The 24,329-nt window shown below is 37.2% G+C and overlaps 2 protein-coding genes across 5 annotated transcripts; one reads left to right on the top strand and one right to left on the bottom strand.

Moving 5' to 3' along the window:
* Nucleotides 1-591: 591 nt before the first annotated feature.
* LOC118403273 (UBX domain-containing protein 4-like) lies at nt 592-11,432 on the bottom strand. 3 transcript variants are annotated; one of them, XM_035801917.1, is made up of 15 exons: nt 11,214-11,432; nt 10,382-10,487; nt 9,861-9,889; nt 8,531-8,649; nt 7,890-8,112; nt 7,363-7,453; nt 7,156-7,200; nt 6,928-6,982; nt 6,312-6,422; nt 5,527-5,696; nt 4,950-5,052; nt 4,517-4,642; nt 3,904-3,969; nt 3,210-3,415; nt 592-2,491 (listed from the first exon to the last, which is right to left on the bottom strand). In XM_035801917.1, the coding sequence occupies exons 1-15, from the start codon at nt 11,293-11,295 to the stop codon at nt 2,341-2,343; spliced, it is 1,683 nt and encodes a 560-aa protein (XP_035657810.1). In that variant the 5' UTR covers nt 11,296-11,432; the 3' UTR covers nt 592-2,340. The 3 variants fall into 3 exon arrangements, with proteins under 3 accessions (XP_035657810.1, XP_035657811.1, XP_035657813.1); XM_035801918.1 differs by lacking the exon at nt 7,156-7,200; XM_035801920.1 differs by lacking the exon at nt 3,904-3,969.
* Nucleotides 11,433-11,655: 223 nt separating this feature from the next.
* Nucleotides 11,656-24,287, top strand: LOC118432736 (stAR-related lipid transfer protein 3-like). Of its 2 annotated transcripts, none has more exons than XM_035844347.1 (14): nt 11,656-11,815; nt 14,976-15,242; nt 15,944-16,018; nt 16,412-16,489; nt 17,281-17,334; nt 17,731-17,851; nt 18,386-18,508; nt 19,523-19,611; nt 20,380-20,535; nt 20,990-21,085; nt 21,218-21,297; nt 21,689-21,793; nt 22,483-22,576; nt 23,010-24,287. In XM_035844347.1, the coding sequence occupies exons 1-14, from the start codon at nt 11,783-11,785 to the stop codon at nt 23,109-23,111; spliced, it is 1,473 nt and encodes a 490-aa protein (XP_035700240.1). In that variant the 5' UTR covers nt 11,656-11,782; the 3' UTR covers nt 23,112-24,287. The 2 variants fall into 2 exon arrangements, with proteins under 2 accessions (XP_035700240.1, XP_035700239.1); XM_035844346.1 differs by lacking the exon at nt 11,656-11,815 and adding an exon at nt 13,750-13,905.
* The last annotated feature ends 42 nt before the right edge of the window (nt 24,288-24,329 follow it).

The following is a 24,329-nucleotide window of genomic DNA, read 5'->3' on the forward strand; positions in this document are numbered from 1 at the left end:
AATAATTGTCTACAAGAAAATTTGTAAAACTTTTTAAGGTTCAGTCATACAGCTTATGATTCTTAGAGTAATTTTATGACATTTTCTTTGACCTTGAATCGGGATTTTGTGCTCTATGTCTTCAAAAGTTGTTTCACTATGAGCTTTACTATGTCGCATTATTTAAAAAATATCATCTATAGACCAAGAATACTTGCTTCTGTTATTGAGGCTCAATTCAACCTCACATAGAACGACCATATCTTTCAAGCAGTGTCATTTTTCTTTTGGGGGGCAGATGATGTTATGCATGTTCACCTGTTGGTGAATTAATTCCCTTAGCCTTTTAGAAATGTTTGTGTTAATGTTTTGTCGTCTTTGAAAATCCATGCAACATTAAACAGGCTTGACTATAGCTATTATACCAAATTTGATGGCAAAATTGACAAAAGATACATTGTAACCAAAGAAGTAACAGGTGACGTTATGCATTTAGGCACTTTCAAAAGGCAACAGTTCATTAGCGTTAAACACAATGCCTATTAGTAAATCATCAACTGTCATAATGTTCTATTAACAACCAACTTAGTGCTTAGAAACAAACTTTAAGAATTCAGTCTCGTATCTTTTATTTTATGTTCCAAGAGGCTTAATTGTACTCATACCTCTTTTCTTAACACCGAAATATGCTACATTCAGTAGGGAAATTTCAATAATACTGAACTGAATATGCTTTGTGATATGTTGACACTAAAAAATCATAATAACACTACACATTTGTACTGAAAGCTTTAGAAAGGTAACAATTAACATTACTATTAAGATGAAAGTTTATTCTGCCAGTTATACGTATTTAACTTTTCCTTTATTTCAATTAACATTAGATTGCATTGGTCTATAACTTAATGTACATTAAACTGTAAAAGCACAAGATCTTAAATTCTGAATTGTGCATTTTGTAATCCAATCTAACAACATTTTGATATAAATATTGTACAACTTAACGTAATATATTTGAAACATCATTTAGTAAAGGTTCTGTAAAGTAAAGTAAAGAAAAGTCTCTTGCCAACCTGTCATTTTTGGGAGTATTGTAATGTGCGTAAATTATTCAAAGTTTTAACATTCAGGAAATTCAGTAAAAGACCTGTAGCATCGACTAGCATGTGTACCTTTGGATAGTATAGACTAGGAGTGGGTCCGGGTACAGAAAACTCAGGTCCAGGTACGGTCCAGGTCCAGAGGATCAGATCCAAGTCCAGACCTGAACCTGGACCTAATTATCTGTGAAAACTTGTGAATGGGTGATACTCAAAACAATGGTCCATTTCGCTACAAATAATTCTGTTTGGTAAGTATTCAACATCCATTGGTGCTTTAAAACCCTATCTTCATGTAAACAACACTAACTGTCTCTGTCTAAGACCAAGTTTTACTGTAGAAACTTGATAAAAATAACTAACAACTCTCCTCTATTTCCCTCGTTTTTTTCTTGGACCTGTAAGCCCTAAAACATGTGAATGTCTGCCAGTATAGTACATTGTATATCAATTTTCAAACCGGTCAACTGATTTTTCAGGTCCGTTTTTTCTATACCAGTTTAACAAGAAAAATGGTTTTGTACGGGTACATCATGCCCATGCCTAGTCTACACCATTTATGTACATTAATTTTATTCACATAGGATATTGTTTTTTGATGTTATTCTGTTCATGTCAAATTCCATTTGTATTGTCAGAAGGGCTAGCCCTTTGTAATAGCCACAGGCTAGTTGGCCAGCCCTGGCTTTGTGTGCTGAACAGCCCAACCAATGAATTACTATTGCATTGACTGCGAGAATAAAACACTTTGAATGCCTTCTTTCCCCTCCAACTACAAAATTTAGTCAGCTCAAACTTGAGTCAATCTACAACAACATGGTAACAAATAGAGATGCAAGTAGAATTTCAACTGGTACAGACAGTGTCACTGACATTGGTCATTGCATGTTGTATATTCAGCTTAAACTTTCCATAGAATACTTACAATGTTCACACCTTTGGTACATCTACGTGACCTGAACACTTTAAACAATGTTAAGTTAGCTATACACCTTCATGTAGATAAAGCTTATATAAACTTTCCCCATTCTTATCATAGCCTTGGGTGAAATCCTTTTTTTCTTACTATTGATTGAATCATCCTTCCAAATCCCTTTTTCAATTCCTTACCATGCAAAAAGTAGATAAACATTTTTTTTTATATTGGCATCCACAAATGCTTTCACTTGAAATATGATTGGTTGAGCCTGAACTTGATTGACACATGGGTAGAGCCAAACATTGATTGACAACTGTGTGTGTTGATTGACAGCTGTTAGGATCACATCTGCTGGGTGGAGTTGCCGTTGTACGTGTTCTGGTCGTCGTCGGGGTCCTGTTGCGGTGAGAACCGGATGACGTTCCCCTCTCGCTTGGACACTCCCCGAGGAACATCTTCCTCCGGCTGTACTCTACGTCTCTTCACCTCACCACTGTACAAACAAGAGAGCTTTTTTAAAAAGGTGCTGCACTCTACGTCTCTTCACCTCACCAATGCACAAACAAACAACATTATACAAATAATTTATGCAACATATGGCACTGTTATTCCATATTCATTTCCTCAGAATCACGTAACCTTTGGGGCCAACTAAGGAACTGGAAAAATACAATTCTAGAGCTAGAAAAAGATATAAAATATTGTACAATTGCTTTGAAATCAGCCCCATCTTTGATGGGTTCCATGTATGAGATACCTAAAGCCCAAGTACACATTCTGTTAACTGTCCTTTCATGTTTCATTTCTACAGACACCAGTATGGTTCAGGTACAGGTACAAGTCCTGTCCTGAAACCTTGGCATCAGCACTTGTAAAGTTCACATGAACTTCCATTGAATAAATCAAGTACGGCACAGTAAAAAATTTGAATACCTTGGTTAAGGCACTGGAATTGCTTTCATTTGAGGACATCACATTTTCTCAACTTCTGGCAGGTTTCACATTGAAACATGTATTTTCTCCACTGGGTATGACAAAAATACAACACTGTGTATTCTCCACGGTCCACAGTCCGAGAACTCCTGTGGGTCGGGTCATCCTTTGGTCTTTGGGCAATTCTACCTGTGGTTGGGCTGGTACATGTACCTCAAGTAATACGGAATGCGCCGCGCTGCATCATGTATTTGTATGTGTGTGTGTGCAGCACTTACCCTGTTGGTGAGTTTGAAAACGTGGCCTGTTCTTGCCTGGGTGGGGGCTGTGGTGTGTTTGCCGGTCGGCTGGGGTTCTGGGGCGTACCAAACAGGAAGGTATGCAGAAACCTCCACAGGGCAGCCAGGGGACTCAGAACCAGCCACACCATGTCCATGATTCCTCCTGATCCACCTGATGACACTATGGATGCACCTGATCTGGCCTATAGAAAAAAATTACTGCTCTTAGTGCACCATTGCAATGGTCGAGCGGGTAGAGAGTTCGCCTTGCATTTGTGAGGTCATGAGTTCGATCCCCGGCCGAGTCATACCAAAGATTTTAAAAAAGGTACACGGTACTTGTGGAGACATAAAAGAAACATATTCAAGTTGATAATATTGGGAAACAACTATAGTGGGCTAATACTTAAGGTTCCATCCTTAAGATTGTAGCCCTTTTTACTTGTGATCAAGTCAGGTGATCAACAATAACAGTGACTCAAACTCCTGACCTGCACTACAGCACTATGGATCTACCTGTTCTAACCTACAAGAGAGACATGAATATGGAACAAAGTATTTTGCTCTCCCCCTAATCTTCTATTTGTGGTGAAAAAAAGACAAATACACAAGCAAAGCAACAGTGTACTACACAAAGAGAAAGACAGGAAAAGCAAATGCTGTACAGAGTAAAAAAGCAGAAATAGCAGACCTGGAAGGTAACAGCTTCAGAAGGACCATTTGGGGACAGTGCAACATTTTCCTTTAGAGGCTTGGACTGGATAACACAGACACACACAGAAACAGAAGGAAAAAAATCAAAATAAGGCTTGTCAAAATACCAGATTAATAGTCACAGTTTTATATGTATATTCCTACAGCCACACTGACTTAAAATTATGGATAAGATCCACGAACGCATTGATTTTCACCTGTTTCTCAAAAACAAATCTGTAGCCACATGTGACCCAATAGCATCCCTGGTCAATCTGGATTTTATGCTTTCCAGAGGATCTGCTCTCCAGGGTAAGGAGGCACATGGTCAGGGTATGGGGCCACAGCACCCTTGTTCCCCTCATTAAACAAGAATTGCCATAAAAATATTATTGAAGCGGTGACAATTGTCTCTTACAGTCTTACTGGAGGTGAACATGAGACAAACCAAGCCTGGGAAAAAATGGACTGGATGTTTAGTCCAATGGTTTACTGGCATTTTTTTTAACTTGGACTTTTATTTTTTACACATTAGTTTTGAGGTCTCCAGAGAATGTCATTCGTAAAATTAAGTCAGTGTGGCCTAAATGATGGTTGTATTTTCGACTCACAGGCAACACGACTAGAGCAGCGCTGGGAGCCAGGCCCAGATCCATCAAGCTGGACGCCATGTCGGCATCTGTGAACTGTCGCCGTGGAAACGTGGTCGCCATGGCGAAACTCTGCAACTGAAGGTGCTGCAAGGACAAATAGACAGCTGTTATTACAACTGAAGCAATTCACACGTCTAGTACCAAGGGATCTATGCATCATGCATGAGTTTGCAAGTTTGGGTAGGCTATATGATAATAGCGTTAATGACCCGCCTGTTCCTCGGTGTATATGGTGTCATAACGCCTGGTCCTTTGCTATAACCACCTCATAAAACCACCTTGTTTGCTTCGCTCAGTCGATGGTTTCATTTGATGGTTATAGCAAAGGACCAGGCATTATCACGCGATATACACCTTGGGGCGGGTCAATAACCCTTAATTTTTTACCCACCTCAGCTACAAACTGTCGTGCAGTCTCCAGACTGTCGCTGGAAGCAAAGGTGTTGGTGACAGACGAACCATCAGGCAGACGGAACTGGAGCCTCGCAAACTCACTGGGAGAACAAGGAACAATTCTGGGTGCTCTTTGGTAGGCTCTTTTGGTACATGGATTTGGTATACATTTTCCTTTAGAAGAAGGACACACACACACACACACACACACACACTAACATTCCTGTCCTTGGTGCTGAACATTATCTATGTGCACACACATACACAGTGACTTTTTACACACACACACACACTAATATGCCTGTCCCTGGTGCTGAAAACTATCTACACACACACACACACACACACAAACACATACATTCACTAACATACCTGTCCCTGGTGCTGAACACCATCTACACACACACAAACACTAATATGCCTGTCCCTGGTGCTGAATACTATCTACATACACATAAACTAACATGGCTCTTCCAAGCGCACACTCGCACACACACACCTACACACACTAACATACCTGTCCTTGGTGCTGAACACCATTCACCCTAAGTATATACCCCTAGTGAAACTCCTACCTTCTAGCAGCTTGTCTACTGGCCTCCTCTGCAGCCCTCTCCTGTTCCCTAACCAGCTGTGCCTGCTCTCTCTCTTCCTTTTCTTGCTTGTACCTTGCTGCACGCTCCTCGCGATCCCTCGCGATCTGTTCCCTTACCCTCTCTCTGGCCAATCTCTCCTCTTCCTTTGCCTAAAACAAGGGTGGACTTTAACCTTTATCGGACATGGTATTAAACGAGACCTTGTATGACACAGGCTGCATTTAGGCAAGCAACCGTGAGTACAATGGGCTGTACATATGTCATGCCACTATCAAGATTTGGGTATTAGTCTGTAAAGCTGAAGGACCTGAAAATACTCCTATAGTGGCCAAAATCGTACAGTTTTGTCAGGACCTCAATAACTACCCACATGTCAACATTTTAAAAAATCCATCAAAAAGATCTTGAGTTATAGGTGCATACACACAAATACAACCAAACATAGTACCCCTGACAGAGGTGTGCCTCCTTCTCGGAGATAATAGCTAAAATTGTCAGTAGTACTTGCAAACATTTTGTCCATTTTGTACCGACAAGGCCTACATCACATTTTTGCAAACCAGGGCCCGGCCTGGCAGCTTTCAGAAATGAAAAGTGTGATATAATAGACACCAAACTACACAAGATGTAAAGAGAATAATCATGGGCACTATTTGTGTATATTTCTACATATACAATTTTTCGTTTCCACAAACAGCCTGGCCAGGCCCGGCCCAGATTTGGAAATGTAACTTTAGTCTTACAGGAATGAGAAAGTGTCTTACTTTCCTGATCTCCTCAGCCCGAGCCTTGGCCTGTCTCTCCTGCGTGGTCTGTCTGGCCTTCACCATCTCCTGACCCTGCCGACGCCTCTCTTGTTCCTTCCTCTTCTCTTCCTACAGGATAAAAATTCAGTTTCTCAGTGCAGAGTAATTGTGCAATATGATTGGACTGTTGCCGGCCACTGTGATTGGCCTGTTCAAAAACAATGGTGCAATATGATTGGCCAATTTTTACCCGAAGGTGTTATATGATTGGCCTATTTCTATCCAATGGTACAATATAATTTCCCTATTTCTATCCAATGGTAGAATGTGATTGGACAATTTCTCTTCAATGGTACAATATGATTGGCCAATTTCCAGTGCAATATGATTAGGCTATTTCTATCAATATGATTGGCCAATTTTTAAACAATGGAGCAATATGATTGGTCTGCTGTAAGGCAGTGCTGTAATATGATTGGTCAGTTCTAATCCAATCAGGAAGCCATACTGTTTTCCTCCTTACAAAAAGTAACAGTGTACTTAATTAACAATACTGGATATTAGAACAATCATATAAGGTTTTTCTTCATATATTGATAAAAATTTGATTACAGAAGCTTGTAAAAAAGTGTACCTCAATTTCTTCTTGTCTCTTTGCTTCTCTTCTTTCCTCGATCAGTCTCTTTGCCCTGTGGAGAAAAAGAAGCCGTTTTAATCCAATAAAGCAAAATTCTACAGTTACATACATGTTAGATGTAAGATTTGATTAACAAGAGCAATGAAATAAATAGTCAATTAAGTTGATGACATTGTCATCAATTATTTCTTATGGCCCTCCCCTCCCTAAAGAAGTGGTACCAACCTTTCCATCCTCTCAGTTGTGTCAGTATTTGAGGTGTTGTCCAAACTAAGCATGTAAGATAGCAGGATGATTTGCATGGCAGCCAAAGCAATTTGTACATACAAACTTTCAATCTTGAGATAATTTGCATTATGTGAAGCAATTGTCTGAACCAACTTTTGGAGTTGTGATATCAACTTAATATCTATCATACAATGTAAAACACACCTCTCTAACTTCTTCTGTTTTTCTTCTTCTGTTGAGACAGCTGCGGCCTCAGAGGTCGATGGTTCTGCAGGGCCGTCCTCAACAACAGTGCCTGTTTGAAAGTAAAAACAATGAAAAAAGGCATGATCATTCACTTCCATGTGCTGTGAGGGGCAAGATCTTCTGTCTAGGTTCTCTTACCCATGCCTGTTACTATACCGGTATCACATGCTAGTCTATGCTGATTAATACCATGTAACAAAGATGACACAAGCATGGCACTCCAACCAAGGGTGAACACCCAAACAAAGCCTACAGTCCAGGCCACATTTGGGGCAATTGCTGTCATATTGAGGTTGCATTTGCTGTCGTATTGACCTCAATAGGTTCTCAATAGGACCTCAATAGAGTTTCCAATCTCACTTTCGAAAGGCAGCCACTGCAGACCCATGCAATTTACCCCTGCCCATTGTAAGCTACTCTCAATTCAGCCCATGGACCCAAATAGGGAGTAACTGCCCACCAATAACTATAACAACGAGCATTACCTGCGCTATCAGTATTTTCTTTAGCCTTTTCCTCTGTTTTCTCTGTCTGAGCAGGTTCTTCTGTTTTGTCCTTGACTGTCTCAGAGTCCCCACTCCCCATGGGAGGAGCTACCTCAGGCTGGGAGGGGGTGGGGGGTGTAGGTTCCTGTAGCTGAGGGGGTGGAGGGGTCTCGACCACTGGTGCTGGTGCAGGGGGGACCACCTGGTCTTTGTTCTGGTGGAGCTGTTTTCAAGTGACAACAGAATGATTATAACGTTAACATTACTATTGACAGGTAAAACCTCGAGCTCTTACTGTAAATTCATTTACTTTCCTGGTGACCTTAATTTGTGGTCAGAGAAATTTTGCAGTATCTTAAATTTGTGCTTCAAGCAAGTTTGTAAAACAGTGACAGTACATTGAAAATGCATATTCTCAGTGTAATGAATTTGATGTTGAAAGGTCACCATGAAAACCAAAAAAGAATAAAACCACTCCAAAGTTTCAAGATTTAAAAAAAAGGATTTTTACTATGTTTCCCTTAAAAAAATCAAAAGTTCTAACAACCTTCAAAATATGAATTACTCTTACTTTCCCTCTCTTATTTTCCTTTGAAAAGAAATGGCTGATTAATATCTAACTAAGAAATAACACAACAAACCTGGATGACTTTTTGAATCCTCTCCAAGAACTGATTGACAGGCAGACTGCCTCCCACCACCTCCAGTGGAACTCCATTGTCTCCAATGAAAAATGTGGAAGGGATACAAACTACAGGGTCTGGGATCATGGGGTTAAGGTGTTCACAATATAGCAGCACTACTATGTTACATTAGGGATACAAAAGTCTAAGTTTTAAATGTTGGTATCCTTGCATTCTTGTCCGTAATGTTTTTACCGCTTTTAAATCTAATATTGTATGTTAAGCAACTGTTTCTGATCATGTCATGATGTCACTATGAAGTCTACTATGCTAATAAAGTTTCCTTGACTTCTTTGACTTCTAATCTCCAAGCAGAACCTATGGTGGCTGATAGTATTAAAAGCTGCCAGAGGAGTGAATCTGGCCAAGGAGTGTGTTTGGCTACTGGAAGCTGATGACTCCCTTTGGCCAGCTGTACTCCTTGGCCAGCATTGATATCATCATATGCCACTGGTAAATTTACATGGAGATGAACAAAAGTCTAAATATTGAGGTGCATTTTCTAGCTAGAACTGTAAAGCTTAACAACAACTTCTAGATAGATAGGTACATCGTACAGATAAAGGTAAAGAAACAAGTACATGTATACAGGCACAGGTACAGGGGTTTAGAGACAGGTCTGGGCCTGTACCTATACCCTATTACTTGTTCAAAATAATGGTGGATCACCAATTACTTAAGGAAAATGGAAGAAAGCATGTTTGAATTGATTACAACAAAATGTTTACTTGTGCTAGACATGACCCTATTACTAGTATTACAGAGGATCTATAAATTTTTCCCAACCACGAACACTAGGAAACATTATTCGGAACTATGAGGTTTTATTTTCAATCATAACTTGAAAAAAAAAGACAAAAAATTGAAACCATGATGCCAACAAGAAAACTATATTCATAATGCATTTTCTTAGATGCTAACAACTTGACAAAATGTCTCCAAATTCAAGGCCTGAGATATTGAATTTTTTAAAGTTTAGAAGGAATATTGTGTTCTATAAATTCCTTTTAGTAGTTCTAAAAGTCTAGTGTCAAGTGACCACTTTGGCAGTTCTTCTGTGCACATTCATTTGTGAGTTGTGTTGTGGCTATACAGTTCCAGTACTGGTACGCCAGCATTGTATTTTTGGACCTGTACCTACTACTAGTAGATGATTATACTGGATGTGCTACACAGCTCTATTTTTAGCACACTGATTATATCACCTAGTTGTTACACAACAAATACCATCCTGGAGATGGCATGATATAAAGCTACAAATGTCCCCCTGTCTGAGGTCAAAGGATACAAATCTGTGAAAACTGCACACATGCCTCACTGTTGGTAAACAGGGAAGAAATGCATTGAGTAATTGAGTAGCAATAACAACAGTTACAACATTATGTTACAATTTTAAACTTTACATTCGTACACAAAACAATCCGCTTCCCAACAAGCTTTCGATCAGTCCTCTCATCCTTATCAAGTTGGAATGACCTAAAGCCTATATCCCACATCCAGACCGGAAGTGTGACATCGGCAATGGGTCAAAGGTGCTTGGGAATCAGAGCTCACCAACCTTCCCTCAACCGAGACAGGGGCCGATACCGACTGCCAGGCACCTTTGACCATTTGCTGATGCCACACTTCCGGTCTGGATATGTGATATAGGCTTTGGGTCTTGATGATACAAAGACACGAGTCTCGGCGATACAAAATGTGGTGTTACTTCAAATCACAATTTATCATTTAACATTGATTAAGCTTGTAAAATAATTAAACAAATTAAAGATAAAAAACATTAAGGCAACAAATTGTGTCCCAACAGACCTGTTTGCTGTGAGTTTCATGCCGACAAACCCCGCCTCCTGACACGCCTTCTTTACTGTCCCATCTTCCCAGGTCGCTGTCATCGATTTGGACAGGTCATCCTCACCTGATGTGTTAAGGAAAAACAACAGGAAATATTGTCATTTGTGGCACCGTTGATATCATTGCACTATGGGAAACAAAGGCTGTAGTAAAGATAGCTCTTGGTGGACATATCTCCATTACATACAAGTAACAGTTATATACGTTATACTTATAGCTTTTAGCTGTTGTGAGGGCTGCTGTTTAATATTACATTGTAATAATTTGTATACAACAGCCCTCACAAGAGCTTGGGTGCAGATTGCCCGGACCCACTGTACAACCCGCTATACGTTTTATTTAGCAGCCTTCTTATCTTAGTTTGAGGAAGGTATAATCTAATTAGTATCGGACAGTTGGGCATTTTGGGGACAGTGTTGAGTGTACAATAATTTACAATAGCTCTGCTATGCTCTCCTCTTACGTAATTTGAGGATGTCTTCACACTTATGCAACTACACGACCAGTAAATTTTTCCTGTTACATAACTTGAAACATTTCTTTGAAAGCGAAATAATCGTTCCCATATTTTGCATGCGTGGGCAATTATATAACTTAATTCCACCGGCAAATAATAAGAAATATATTAATGCAACGACAAGCAAATTCTATAAAAATACAATAATGTAGTTTTGAAGACTTTGAGTCTCCGATATTACAACATATCAGTACCATACTGTGATATGATCTTAGTACACGTCGAGAAATATAAACCGCCCCCCTCCCCACAACACAAGGAAACAAAAATAACCTTCGACGTAGATGACAAAAACGGCGTTGTTCTGCTTTGCCTCTCCGATAGCTGCAGGGATGGGACCTTGATGCCACCTCATGTTGCAACCGTACCGTCAAGAACACCGGGAAAATGCTGAAATTCTACAAAATCTGGAGTTTGACGCTTTTTTCTACGCCACACTTTCGCAAAACACGTAATCCGGATGTCTTGCTTTCACTTCACCGTGGTGCACTGTGGGATATATAGCTGTTCAGTGTTTCCATATTTTTGCCTAAAAATACAAGTACACTAAAACTCAAATTCTATCAAACATAAATGTATTTTAGTACCCCAACTTTATTAAGTTTAAATACTTATTCTGTTATATTTATAGATATCCTTTATCGTCTGCTCTATTAAGTAATATACGGATTTATTGTTCTCTTTTTTAGACAGGCATAAAATAGGTCTCGCTGAACACCTGAGATCACCTGATCGTACGATGTTGTAGACAATATGGCTGACAGTCCAGTTTCTATTTGTCTTTTTCGGCGATAAAAAATTGTTTCTCTTTTAATCTTTTTTCCACTTCAACTTTAGCTTAGATGAACTCTACCGTCGTCATGTCTATCAATACGGTATGTTCCTGTTATTTTCATTCCTCATTTTCTACTTGAATTAGTAAATCTAGAGAGGAATAATTCCTCAATTTGAAAGATTTAGTTTTCGACATGTGAAAAATTATAATGTCGCATGTAATGATTTAATGTTTGTGTACCATGACGTTGTGTGTTGTAAGACCTTTTGCATGACCTTACTGAACTTCAGGAGAGTCACATGATCGTGAGCAAAGTACTTGTACAGAATATTGCTAGTGCACTAGAGCTGGCAGAAGTGTATAGATCATGTGATCTTTAGTGTTTCACGAACTTCATCACAATACAGGTGAAAAGACTGACTTCTGAAAAAGGTAACATTTGTTAAACAGGTCTTTTAACTTACATTCTTACTTTTGTGACAGTTTGATTGTCTATTGTGTAAATGAAACGTTTAGGGTAAGTTCATTTCAGGATTTGTAAAGAGTTGTAACTTACTACATATCCAATTTACAAGTTTGATGCCAAATGTAATGAGGAAGCAAAATTTGCAACAAAAATTCAATTTCTTTCTAGATCTAGTGATAAAAGGTCCCATTAGAAATCTCTTGTGTGATTCCTTCAATGATTTGTAGGTTGAGATTGTTAAAAGAAGCACTGATAAAACTGATTTGCAAAATTCCACTAACAACTTTGTGGAGCGTCGATTAAGGTAAGACATCAAGGTAACAAGATACGTCACTGGCGAAAGATAACGGATGTTATCTGAAACGTCTGGTGATGGAAGCCTGTCTGATACAAGTAAGAAGCCTGTGTCATAATGATGATATGGAAAATTATCACCCGGTTCGGAACTCCCATATCGAACATTATCGCGACCCAGGTATGACATAAAATAAGATATGACACTAGTGAAAGATGACAGATGTTATCTGAAACGTCTCACTGTTTCCAAAATCATATCCAGTTGTTTGAGTAATTGCTATTTGGCGTAACTTTAGTTTATGTTATAATAATATCGGGTGTATTTTGCAGCCAGTAGGTACCCAAAGTGAGGGTAATGAGGCTGTTTAACGTGGTCGAGGCACCTCCTCGAGCACGGGACCCCCGTTTTACGTCCCTCCCGGAAGACGATTTCGTATAAGCTTCGTGAGGCTACAGCAATTCGGACGTCCTTGGTTGGTCCCCCATCCAAGTACTATCCGGACCGCGCATTGCTTAACTTCCGAGATCGAGGAATCAGGTGTACCAATACGCCACGCGGCCGTAGTATATAAAAGTCTTTTAATCTTAAGTAACAAGACGATCTCAATAATGTCACAGTGACGCAGTGGGAGGCAAATACAGGTGGGAGGCAAAAATATTACTTTACTTGTTCCTTTTAGTAGCTAGTCATATGATCTAATTTGCATATTGATCAGTTATCTAATGTTAATATGTTAATTTTGGCAGCCTGTTGTGTATTACTGGCAACCTGTCCATGAACAAAACAGACTGTTTGCTTGTACAGAAAAAGCTTATATTTCTGTAAAGTAGATGTTTCTGTAAAATATAAAAATTCTTCACTGTAAAATGATATTTTTCCCAAATCTCTGAACTTCAATTCCCTAAAATCTTCATTATGTTATTCACAATACCTGCCTGTGGTAATAAAACTCATTCAAAAATCATTTTATAAACTCAGTCTGCAAGATTTAAAATCACTTTGCATAGATTATGATAATGAGCTGACCTGACACCAAGGTAATATAGTACTAGTACTTAACTCTGCATAGATTATGATAATGAGCTGACCTAACACCAGGGTAATACAGTACTTAACTCTGCATAGATTATGATAATGAGTTGACCTTAACAGCTCTGACACCTGTCGTTTACATAACATGGTCCAATAGGTAGCCCACTGGCCTTAGTGTGTAAGCAATGTAAACTCGTTATAGAGGACAAAGTCCACTCTACATCACATCATGATCACATGATCCTGCTAAACTGCCTGGCCACCATTTTGTACAACCACAGAAAGTTCCCCTTTTTTGCGGCCATTTTAGGAAATGCCACTTCTTAATTTGAGTTGGATTTCTTCTCAAGTCAAGTCCTGGTTTTCTCGCAATGGGAATTTGGTAACCAATGCGGTAACAATGCGTTTTTACTTTGATTGAAGTATTTTAGTCAGGAAAAGTTTTTCAGTGTTAAGTTAACCTGTGAAAAACTGCTTTCTCAACAGTTACTTTGTTCATTAAATGTATGGCATTAAGATTAAGATGTAGCGATATTGTTGCCACTGTGGGCTTAGGTGATTTTATGCTATAATGTATATGGAATTTTGTATATAGAGTCTAAAATTCCAAGTAAAACTTGTTCTATATACAAACTGTATAGAAATAGTTCTTCATATCAGTTGACCTTAAACAACGGTCTACAGGTCACCTTACAGCTTTATTGATTTCTTACTATTGTAGAATTTGCTTAGCAGGTTTTAGGTGCACAGGTTGGGTTAGACCTTGGGTCTACATGGTTAGGTCATTGTAGGTATAATATGCATTTTTAGGGTGCAAAATACTATTTTCTATTGCCTACCATATTGCATGTAATTAATTTTACTCACAATTTTGATAGAAAAACTAAATCCTTACATCACCATGCAATTTACAAACAGTCATATATAGCTCTATAATTCTTGAAGACAATATGATGCTAGTTAATGATTGGTAAACTTTATAGCCCATAAGCATTATTACTTCAAACTAGATGTTCTTATTTGACACTAATTCTCAGCAGTACAGAGATTTAAATTGCACATGATCGTGAGCAAAGTACAGAATATAATACTGTAGATGTATTCACTAGTTCGCAGGGATTTAATTTCGCGTTAGCGGGAAAGTAGAGTGTTCACGTAGTTTAAGTTCACAGCAGTCCCATGCACTGTACTAGTAGTCACATATACGGTAAAGGAAAAATATTTGGGGTGGTTTTAAGTTTGCGGTAAGGCAGCCTCGCGAAAACAGCAAACATAAAACCACTGCGATTATTTCTACATTTACAGTAGTGCTAGAGCTATCAGAAGTGTTCTTCATTAAATTGGAATTTAATTTTAAAAAGTAGGCTGTTATTTACTAAATTATGATTTATGATTGTAACCCTGAAAGGCAAAATCACAAGGTATTTTTTGGTTATTTCTACAATTTCGAATGTCTTTTTCCAGAGCCCCGATGACATGGACCGTCACAACGTTCGGCAGGTAGAAGCCCAACACGCTGCCAGCCTCCTGTACAACGGTGGACCTCCTAACAACAACCACAACTACACGGACTCCATGGAAAGGACTAACTCCATGCAGAATAGCATGGTCTCAAACGATCCCGATTTCGACCAGGGGAGGATATCTACAGTTCGGAGGACATTTTGTCTCTTCCTGGTATTCGACTTTGGATTGGTGGTGCTCATATGGCTCATTTTTGCAATAGGAAATGTGAGTATACCAGTACTAATGTGTTAGGCCTACTAGGAAAAATTGTGTTGTGTTTCCTGTTTCAGAAAAATTAGGGTCGGGATTATCTTTTTTTCTTGTATTTTTTTAGGCTGGCCAAATGATAGTGATACATATTACAATAGAGTTTAACAAAGTGAATTAAAATGCACACTTGTCTTTCAATGTCAAACTTTAGCATAACAGATACATTTATCCATCATTAGATAGGACAAGCAGTGTTTTCAGTTAGCAGACTTAATGAAAATTCTAAATGTAAACTATGTCAGTATGTGAATGTACTGCCCACCTCAAAAAAAGGGTCAGCAGATTTTTCTAGGGTAGTAAAGAAAACAGGAAACACAGTAACAATTTTTGCCTAGGTCCTCTCAATGGCACAAAATTTTGGTAATATGAATAATGCCTTCTAGCAAAGCACAGATGGTGCTTAAAATTTGAAATATCAGTACTTGAACTACCATTATCATAAAAGTAGTCATAACATCAACAAAATGGTATGGATAGATTCAAATCTTTTCACCAAAAATCATGTTACAGTCCTTTAGATTAAATCTAGATTTGTCAATTTGAAATCATGTTATCATTGTTGAATCTGTACAGATTCTTATCCTAAGGTACAAATGTACTTATATATCTTTTGTAAAAACAAATGTAAGAATATGTTTTTTCTTCTACTTTTCTAGAAAAAAGGTGGATTTCCAGAGCTTGAGAGACAAGTCAAGAAGTACACAATAAAAGACTCTTTATTTGATGTTGTGGTGAGTTTTTAACCTTTCTTTGTTTAGGACTTTTGCTAACAGCATTTATAACGATATATAAGACAGTAAGGATGATAAGATAGTCAAGTTTTCTTTTGCACAGCCATTTAATCTTACCTGCTGACATTTTGATGTCTATCAGACACCTTCCTCAGAGCTTCTGACTGGAGTTCTGCTTCTTGCCGCTATATGTAGCTGATGTAGGTGGCGCATTTGTGGCGAGAACACAATCACAGATGTGGTTAAGTTATTAAATTATTACTTATTTTCAGAAGTAAAATTAATCACTTGATCTCTTGATTTAGATATAGAATTAACAGTTCTGATTAGATTTTGACTAAATCTCACAAGTTGAAAGACAAAAAATCTAATATGGAGATATTTTTCCCCCAGCTTGTGTCTGCAGCCAGAGTGACCTTTATGCTGCTAGCCTACGCTCTATTCAGACTGCGCCATTGGTGGATGATAGCGGTAAGGCCAATTGTATTTGTTGTTTCTCAGATTTTTTCCGAAAAAAATTGGATTGGTCGGTCGGTCGGTCGGTCGAAAATAAAAATTAAAAAAAAAAGCTTTTCAAAAAGTCAGGGGTAGGAGAGATTGGACATGAAAAACTAAACTTTTAACATTTAGGGGATCCCTGGTAGCAAAGTTCAAAGTTTTAAGAAAAATGATAAACGTACTGTCCAAAATAGGCATGTATAGCTACTGGAATTTTAGACCCATAGTTAATTTGGGAAAGGAAAGGCAGTGAAATTTTGTCAACACGAGGTGTGGCCATCAATTTGAAATTTTTTTTTTTTTTCAAATCAAAAAAAATAGGGTCAAAAAATCCGAGAAACAAAAATAAGATTGGTATATATGGCCTAAGTATATATTAAACGTTATAATGGCAAAGGAATGACAATCAAACTAAATATTGAAGCAGACTTCTGTGTTGTGACTGGTATATTTGCATCAAAAGGTGCGTGGAAGCAATAACTTTTAAATTAGTGCACTGTCCTTAAGCTTGCAAGTTATTGCTTTACATGTGTTCTGCATTGTAGTATTTGTATATTCTAAAACATTGAAATCTAAGATCATATTAGATTTCTGTTATATTTTCTTCATTAAATGTCTACACGTGTTAAATCTAAGACAGCAAATCATTAATGAGTTATGCATTTTAATGTTTATATACAATGTAGTTTACAAGTGTAGTGTGTAAATATAAGATATGTATGTAAAGACAGAAAATAACACCACGATTGTGTTCTATGTTTTAGTTCTGCACACTGGGGTCCTGTGTATTCCTGATATACAAAGTAGTTGTTTATGATGTAAGTATCTATAATTCTGTATGAATAATAATAGTGTTATGATCCTATTGTATGATGTTACTTTGATAGAAAATATACAATTTTTGCATACATCATAAACATGATTTGTTAGGTTGTTTAGAAGCTAAAGTTGCTGTTAAATTTCTAACTTGTGCTGAAAAAAAAGTTATGGTTTGTAACAACTAAGAGTAAGACAGGACCTAATGGTATCATTACATAGTATTACACAAAATTGTCAGCATGACACACTCACTTTTTTGATAATCTTAATTTTTTTTTAAGGAAACATATCAAGATATGTATGAATGCTGTAAAATGATGCTAAGCTGAATATTTAAGAATGAATGTTATATACCTCTACTATTAGTTTTACCTATTCCTTCTATTTTTTTTTAGTTTGCTGGAAGTACCCATCCTATGGACTACATAGTCCTGTTGTCTTCTTTCATCTTGGCATGGATAGAAACTTGGTTTCTGGACTTCAAGGTGCTACCCCAGGAGAGAAAACTTGAGCAACGTAAGATTGTAGCTGAGACATTTCAATCTTTGTTCCTTGAAATTGAAGATCTAATTACACCACATTCAGAGTTGGACAAGTCCACTAGCCCTATTGTCCAGGACAAGTGAAAGTGCTGATCGGGCAAGTGCATGACCTACCCCACTTGCCCAATCGGACAAATGAGATTTTTCCAGTGAGTGAGATTTGATATACCTGTTACTTTTAACAGTCATGACATCAAGCAATGGTCAACATAGAAAAATAGAGGCAATAATAAGAATTCCATTGCTGGAAGTGAAAATGCATATAAAAGTGATATTTGAAGTTTAGTCCAGTGATAAATTAATTTGGTCAAGTAAATTTTTCATGTGCTTGCCCGATAAGACAACTGAAGTTTAGGAAACTTGTCCAACTCTAACCTTAGATTTGAACGTATTGTGTAGTTGCCACCCTTCCAAATCATCCAATGGAATGAAAGTACACACATCTCTGTTGAGAGATATTACAGTGAATATACATACATGTCATTTTGTTGCTTGTTCCTTTTGGTAGGGGCCCAAGCTAGACTTCAACGTAGCCAAGGTGCCAATGAACGGACACCGTTGCTAGGTGACCAGCCAAGGAGAGGCAGTATCACAGATGTAGGGTCCTTCTATTCTCCTTTAAGTACCCCAGGTGAGATTTCAAATACCTTTTGATAAATTTACCCTAACACAAAACAAATATCCACCACTATCTCTGTGCGCAATTTCCAACTTCTTAGCTAATTGCCTTGAAGTCGTCTTGTGACCTTGCGTTGAACAATCTTGTTTTAGAAAATGTAACGATTGAGCCAAAAGTTATTTTTCCTCCTATTCTAAGAACGGTTTGCCTAAACACCTTAAATGGCCATGGCCTCAAACGGCTCTATATACAGTGTAAAAATGATAACAACCTTGTGTGGTACTCTGGACACACCGTTTATGCTTTTATGAATAAAAAATGCAGCAAGTCCTATGTATTTACCAGTTATTTCAAGTTACTGTAGTCTGCTGGTTTGAAGATCTATGCAATTTCTGGTCACCATATTGGATCGCCTGTGTTCTGCATGGGGAAGTTCTCTATGCCTTTCTCAGTCCACATTACAATAAAACTGTGGATGCTGTTGACTCATAAATTATTGCATAGCACAATTCTATCATTGTCAACTTTTTAAAGTGTTTTTCAGCCTCAAATTGCTTTGATACAATGTATCCAGAGTGCCACACAATGTTGTTGCCCTTTGTACACTCCATATTCAAGCCATTTGAGGTCATTTGAGGTGTTTAGGCAAACCTTTCTAAGAATAGTTTGCTTGAGGTAACAATGCTCCAAAAACACATTCTAAGGAAACTCAGAACAGTGTTCTAGAACATAAACAAATGAAGCAAAAGGAAAACATGGTCAACAGACAAATAATTTTGCAGAGACTACTAGTATGATGTATAAAAATGTACCTTCGGCGAAGGTTAAGGTTAAGATGCTCTGTAAATTCACACAAATCTGAAACAACAGAGCACACAGGTAAGAATTGATAACACTTTCACTCATCTGCTACAAAATGAAGAAGAGTTACTCAAGTTTAGCTCTTCTATGTTCAACACAGTGTTGTGTTGCTATTTGCTATGATGAAAAAAGGATATAAATTTTAATTTTTGTTTTCGTTTCCAGAGTTTAGCGATGAAGAAGAAGCAGTTGGGCGTAGCTCCAGAAGGGGGCGCTCTTCCTCCTCAAACCAAGCCACACCCTCTCCAACAATGGTGAACAGCAACCCTTGAATCAATACTTGGAAATTAAGGAAGATTAAGAATTAATCTGTGATTGATTAGTTATGGCTAAAAACTTTGTCTGCATATAAGACATATGTTGCATACAAACTTGATGTTCTGAACTTCTTTGTTAACCATGTATGAAGAAAAACCTTGTTGTTAACTTTATAACTTGCAACTGTATTTTACAATCAAGAAGGCCTTTTGGATTTGGTAACAGTGACTTCAAATGCATTCTATAAGTCAACTAAGTCAGAAACAACCCTGATATTGCAGTTTTTTGTATGTATGAATATAATGTAATTGTGTTGAAAAATCTTTATGATTACTGTTATGCTGCTATCATTTGGAAGAAACTTTAATTGTTCAAGATTTCTAATTATGGTATTTGTACATAATTAATCCCATTGTAATGCCTTGATTTCATTTCAATGGATGGTCAAGTACAGAAAAATTGTGTATGGTGGTATGAAAAGTGTCAAAGCAAGAAAATGTAAATAAATTTTGCAATTTTTCTACTGATAAACACGTACAGTGATGCATTGTGGGTAACTGCCATAATTTCGAAAAAAAAAGTCAGATAGTGATGAGATGATGATGATCATGACTGAGATGGGAAAAAAATTCCTTTAAGAAATTGCGATGCTCAGATTTGCTAATAGCACGACTGCGAAAGAAATTGCAACAAAATTGCAGACCAAAAATTTTGAAAGATTAGTGTTCGTACACAAGACCACTATTCTGTGACGTCGCTTTCAGGATCGAGAGTATAAAAGGTTGGGAAAGGAAGCGTTCGACGCATGCTGGCAGCTTCTAAACACGGACGACTGGTCCATAGAAAAGGAGAACAAAGAAAATGGGGACGTAGTCTTCGCAAGGAAGGATCCAAAATTTGGCAAAATATTTAAAGGACAGGTGAGATAAAACTTGTATAATTTCATTCATAAGACAAAATTGATTGATTTGATTTTGAAATTGTTGATACTATACAATGCAATTTAGGGGGCAAATTTGAGAAGTCCTTCAAATACCTTATTACATGCATGTATCTCTAATATTGTTAGAGTTTTTATAATAATGACAATGACTATGAAGTTTACTGCATATTCATGCCCCAATGATGCTAAATGCAGTAAGTTTGATACAAAGTGAATAGGTAAACTTATGTCTAAGTTATATCTATATTTTATATTAATAATAAAAACCTATTTCCTACCTTCAATACCTGTTTGGTCTATTAATCTTAGGACTAATAAAATGATAAATAGTAAGCTTTTTGTTACCATGCAAAGTATAATATTACTTGATATACATTATGTATTTTTCATCCATGCAATATTTAATATCCACTCATATTTTCTTGTCGCAGGGTATAATGGATATCAGTGCTGAAGCACTTCGTTCTGACGTGTTTGACAAAGTAGAGGAAGCCATCTCTTGGAATGCCACTCAGGAGGAATGCAAGGTGGGGACAATGTTTTACACTAATGCAAAATTCCTCTCTCATTTTTGCATAGATTTATTAAAGCACATGTATTTAATGTACTTCCTTTTTTCTATCTTCTGTTTTCAATATGATTTATGATCTATTTTACAGATCCTTCGAGTTATTGACTGCCAAACAAAGATCACGTATGACAAGTCTACAGAAGCATTGGGCGGTGCTGTAGCAAGCAGGTCTGTTAAAACGCGATCATGTCATACAGATTTCTGAATTATTGTTAATGGAAAAAATTATCTTGTTGGGTATCTTGTTTGATTTTTAACTAGGCCCACTTTGTTATATTCCTTAGGAATATAGACAAACCTTTGATTGCAAAACGTATCTGTTATACATTTTCAGTATCACAAAGAAGCGAGAAGAAGTTGAATACCCTTGTATACTAGTCTGAATATGATCTTTGTGTTGGTTTACATTGTAAATATTGCATGTATTTATAAACTATTATGTTGTTTCGACCTGTACTTAACCCGGTGGGTATATACATTTTTATGTACAATAAAGGTCTTCTTGATTTTTCTTCATTGTTTGTAAGATGCTGAAGTAATATTCTTCCTTTTGTGGTAGGGATTTTGTCAATGTTCGCCATATTCAGAAGAAGGGGAAGTACCACATATCTGCAGGGAAAACTACCACACACCCAGCCGCTCCTCCAAGGAAAGACACTATCAGGTAAAAACTGCCTTTTGCCTCGCGAAAAAGTATTTTATTTTTCCCTCTGAGAGACATTATGTCCACAGCCTCACACAGTATCAATGGACAAGATGTGGTTTGGTGGGAATCAGGGTTGTAGCCAGCACCCGTCCTTCCGTCCTTTACGGAATTTTGCAGCTGGGGACAGAAATGTTGCCCATTCTGTTCTCTGTGAAATTTAACCCTCAAAATGCAAGAAATAACATTTCAGAGGGTCTAGATTTCAAAATTTTCCTTGTGAGCATGCCCTTAGGACCCCCTTGGAAGGCTGCGCCAAAGCTATTCAAAATCGAGTGGACGGAAAATGATTTCTGGCCGGCTACAACCCTGGTGGGAATATCATAAGTTTTAACCAATGTGACTGACAAAAGATGATCAGCACGCATGTTAACACGTTACAGTGAATCAGAATCGTTGAACACATTCAATAATATGACTGATGATAGAAGTAACAACAAGAGCAAGTATTCTATCAAAAACATAGAAAACCTTTTCCATACATATAAAAAACATAGAAAACCTACAAATCTGAATCAGATAATGCAAGTTCTGCTTCGAAACCCCCTTAAAGTTACACTCAGAAATTATGCTATGAAACGTTGCATAGCATGTTGTTATTGTTTGAATGGAAGTAATGTGATATATGTTTTTTTCCTGCATGTTTTCAGAGGTGAAAACAAACCAGGTTGCTATGCCATGATGACGTTAGACAACGAGCCCAATAAATGCCTCTTCATCTGGATTGTCAATGTAGACTTAAAGGTAAGAATTTAAAGGGGTCCTAAACTCCAGAAAGGAGTGTTATTTTCAATGAATTCATAATCAGTTTTGTTTACAGTCAGGTTTGACTGTAGAAATGTGATAAAAATGACTATCAACTCTCCTCTACTTCGCTCTTGCTATTTTCTAAGACCAACAAGCCTCAAAACATGTGAATGCTTGCTGCTGTATTGCTGCTATAATTTTTTTCAATTTCTTTTCGGCCCCCCGTCCGATCCACTGATTTTTTCAGGACCGGTCTAACAAGAAAAAAGTTTTATACCGGTAACCACCCCTAGGTGTGACAGTTCGTTCAGTGTAATATAACCAGCTGCTGCCGTGAAGCTTGTGTGTTATGCCTAAGCGCTATAATTATACAGGCTAGATTTTATACACACACAGAAAACTCTAAACTAAATATTCTCTTGTTTTCCAGGGCTGGATCCCTCAATACCTTATAGATCAGGCGATGGCTGGAAAGATTCTCGATTTTCTCAGCTCTCTCAGGAAGCATGTTGAAGACATAAGACAGGTGTAACAGTGGTCTTTCTTTCTCAGAAACAAACCTTCAATCATAACATCATCATCATCATCATCATCATCTTGGCCAAATCAGGATTCACTCATTTTGGAAAAATTATATATTTCTTCTACTGAAGTCCTTTAATAATATTATGCTATGATCAAGTCATGATATAGAATTCTTTGTTAAAATGTCATACATTACGTTGTATGAGATTGAGTATCCACGAATAACATCAAAGTACACTACAAAAATCAGAGTACTTTTTTTAAAAAAAAGCTTGCATGTATTCAAATCAAAAAGGTACACTACAAATCTTGCATGTTATGTACATGTACATAAATACTTCGATCAAGGAGGTTATATAAAGACTAAGTCTTTATATAACCTCCTTGATCGAAGTATTTATATACATGTGCTTTGATGACTTTTCTTTAAGTCTTCTCACTTCTCAGTCATTTATACAAGGAAAGTGGTACTAGCTGTAAATAGCAAAAAATATGATATTTCTATCATTACAATGGCAATATTTTGTTATTGAATACAAAAAAATGACATCATATTTTGGCAGCATCAGCATCAAACAATGATATGTATACTGGCTAATACCAACACATATCAATAGTCTATGACTATGATGTCAACTCATAATCATATAGCAAACATTGGTATTTCTAGGTTGTTACAAAACATCAGCATTTTTTGCCAATAACAGTCAATGTACATAACAAACAAGACATGGTGCTGGATTTTTCTATGTTAGAATTAAGACAGTTTTTACATGTATCTTGTAATCACTTCTCAGTAATAAATGCTTAATTTCTTTAATTCATACAAAATTATGTATGTGTACGTATAAGCAAATTTGTATGTCTTATGCAATTCATTGATATGCAATTGTAACCCACCTGACATGCAAATATATGGTATATTTCTTATTTTGTTCATACTGTTCTGTATGAAATGAATATGAATATGGAAGGCTACAAAAAAGTTAAACAGTGTTTAAAACACTTTGATTGTAAATATGGCAATGATGCAGTGTAAAATGTTTTTGTACCAGAGATTTTTATCTCATTGTAAAAAGAATATTGTGGAATATATACAGTGGCCTCGTAAGATTGGTGCCATGCTCATAAATTAAGTGAAAAAAATGAATGTTGTGAAATGTATAAACTGTGTTTTCTTTCATTTGTTGGTTGATTGTGTTTCTTTCCTTTCTTCTATAGCCAA

The sequence above is a fragment of the Branchiostoma floridae genome, chromosome 16, assembly GCF_000003815.2.
Source record: "Branchiostoma floridae strain S238N-H82 chromosome 16, Bfl_VNyyK, whole genome shotgun sequence".
Taxonomy (NCBI): Eukaryota; Metazoa; Chordata; class Leptocardii; order Amphioxiformes; family Branchiostomatidae; genus Branchiostoma; species Branchiostoma floridae.

What these genes read in the sequence shown, in the direction of transcription:
- LOC118403273 (XM_035801917.1), bottom strand. Translation starts at nt 11,295, where the DNA reads ATGAGGTGGCATCAAGGTCCCATCCCTGCAGCTATCGGAGAGGCAAAG. An exon ending in GGGCTGAGGAGATCAGGAAA is followed by an intron (nt 5,697 to 6,311) that starts GTAAGACACTTT and finishes CCCTTGTTTTAG; the next exon opens with GCAAAGGAAGAGGAGAGATT. An exon ending in CTGAAGCTGTTACCTTCCAG is followed by an intron (nt 3,416 to 3,903) that starts GTCTGCTATTTC and finishes TTTTTTCTATAG; the next exon opens with GCCAGATCAGGTGCATCCAT.
- LOC118432736 (XM_035844346.1), top strand. Translation starts at nt 13,825, where the DNA reads ATGCCACTTCTTAATTTGAGTTGGATTTCTTCTCAAGTCAAGTCCTGG. An exon ending in GCCATTGGTGGATGATAGCG is followed by an intron (nt 16,490 to 17,280) that starts GTAAGGCCAATT and finishes TCTATGTTTTAG; the next exon opens with TTCTGCACACTGGGGTCCTG. An exon ending in TTGTCAATGTAGACTTAAAG is followed by an intron (nt 22,577 to 23,009) that starts GTAAGAATTTAA and finishes CTTGTTTTCCAG; the next exon opens with GGCTGGATCCCTCAATACCT.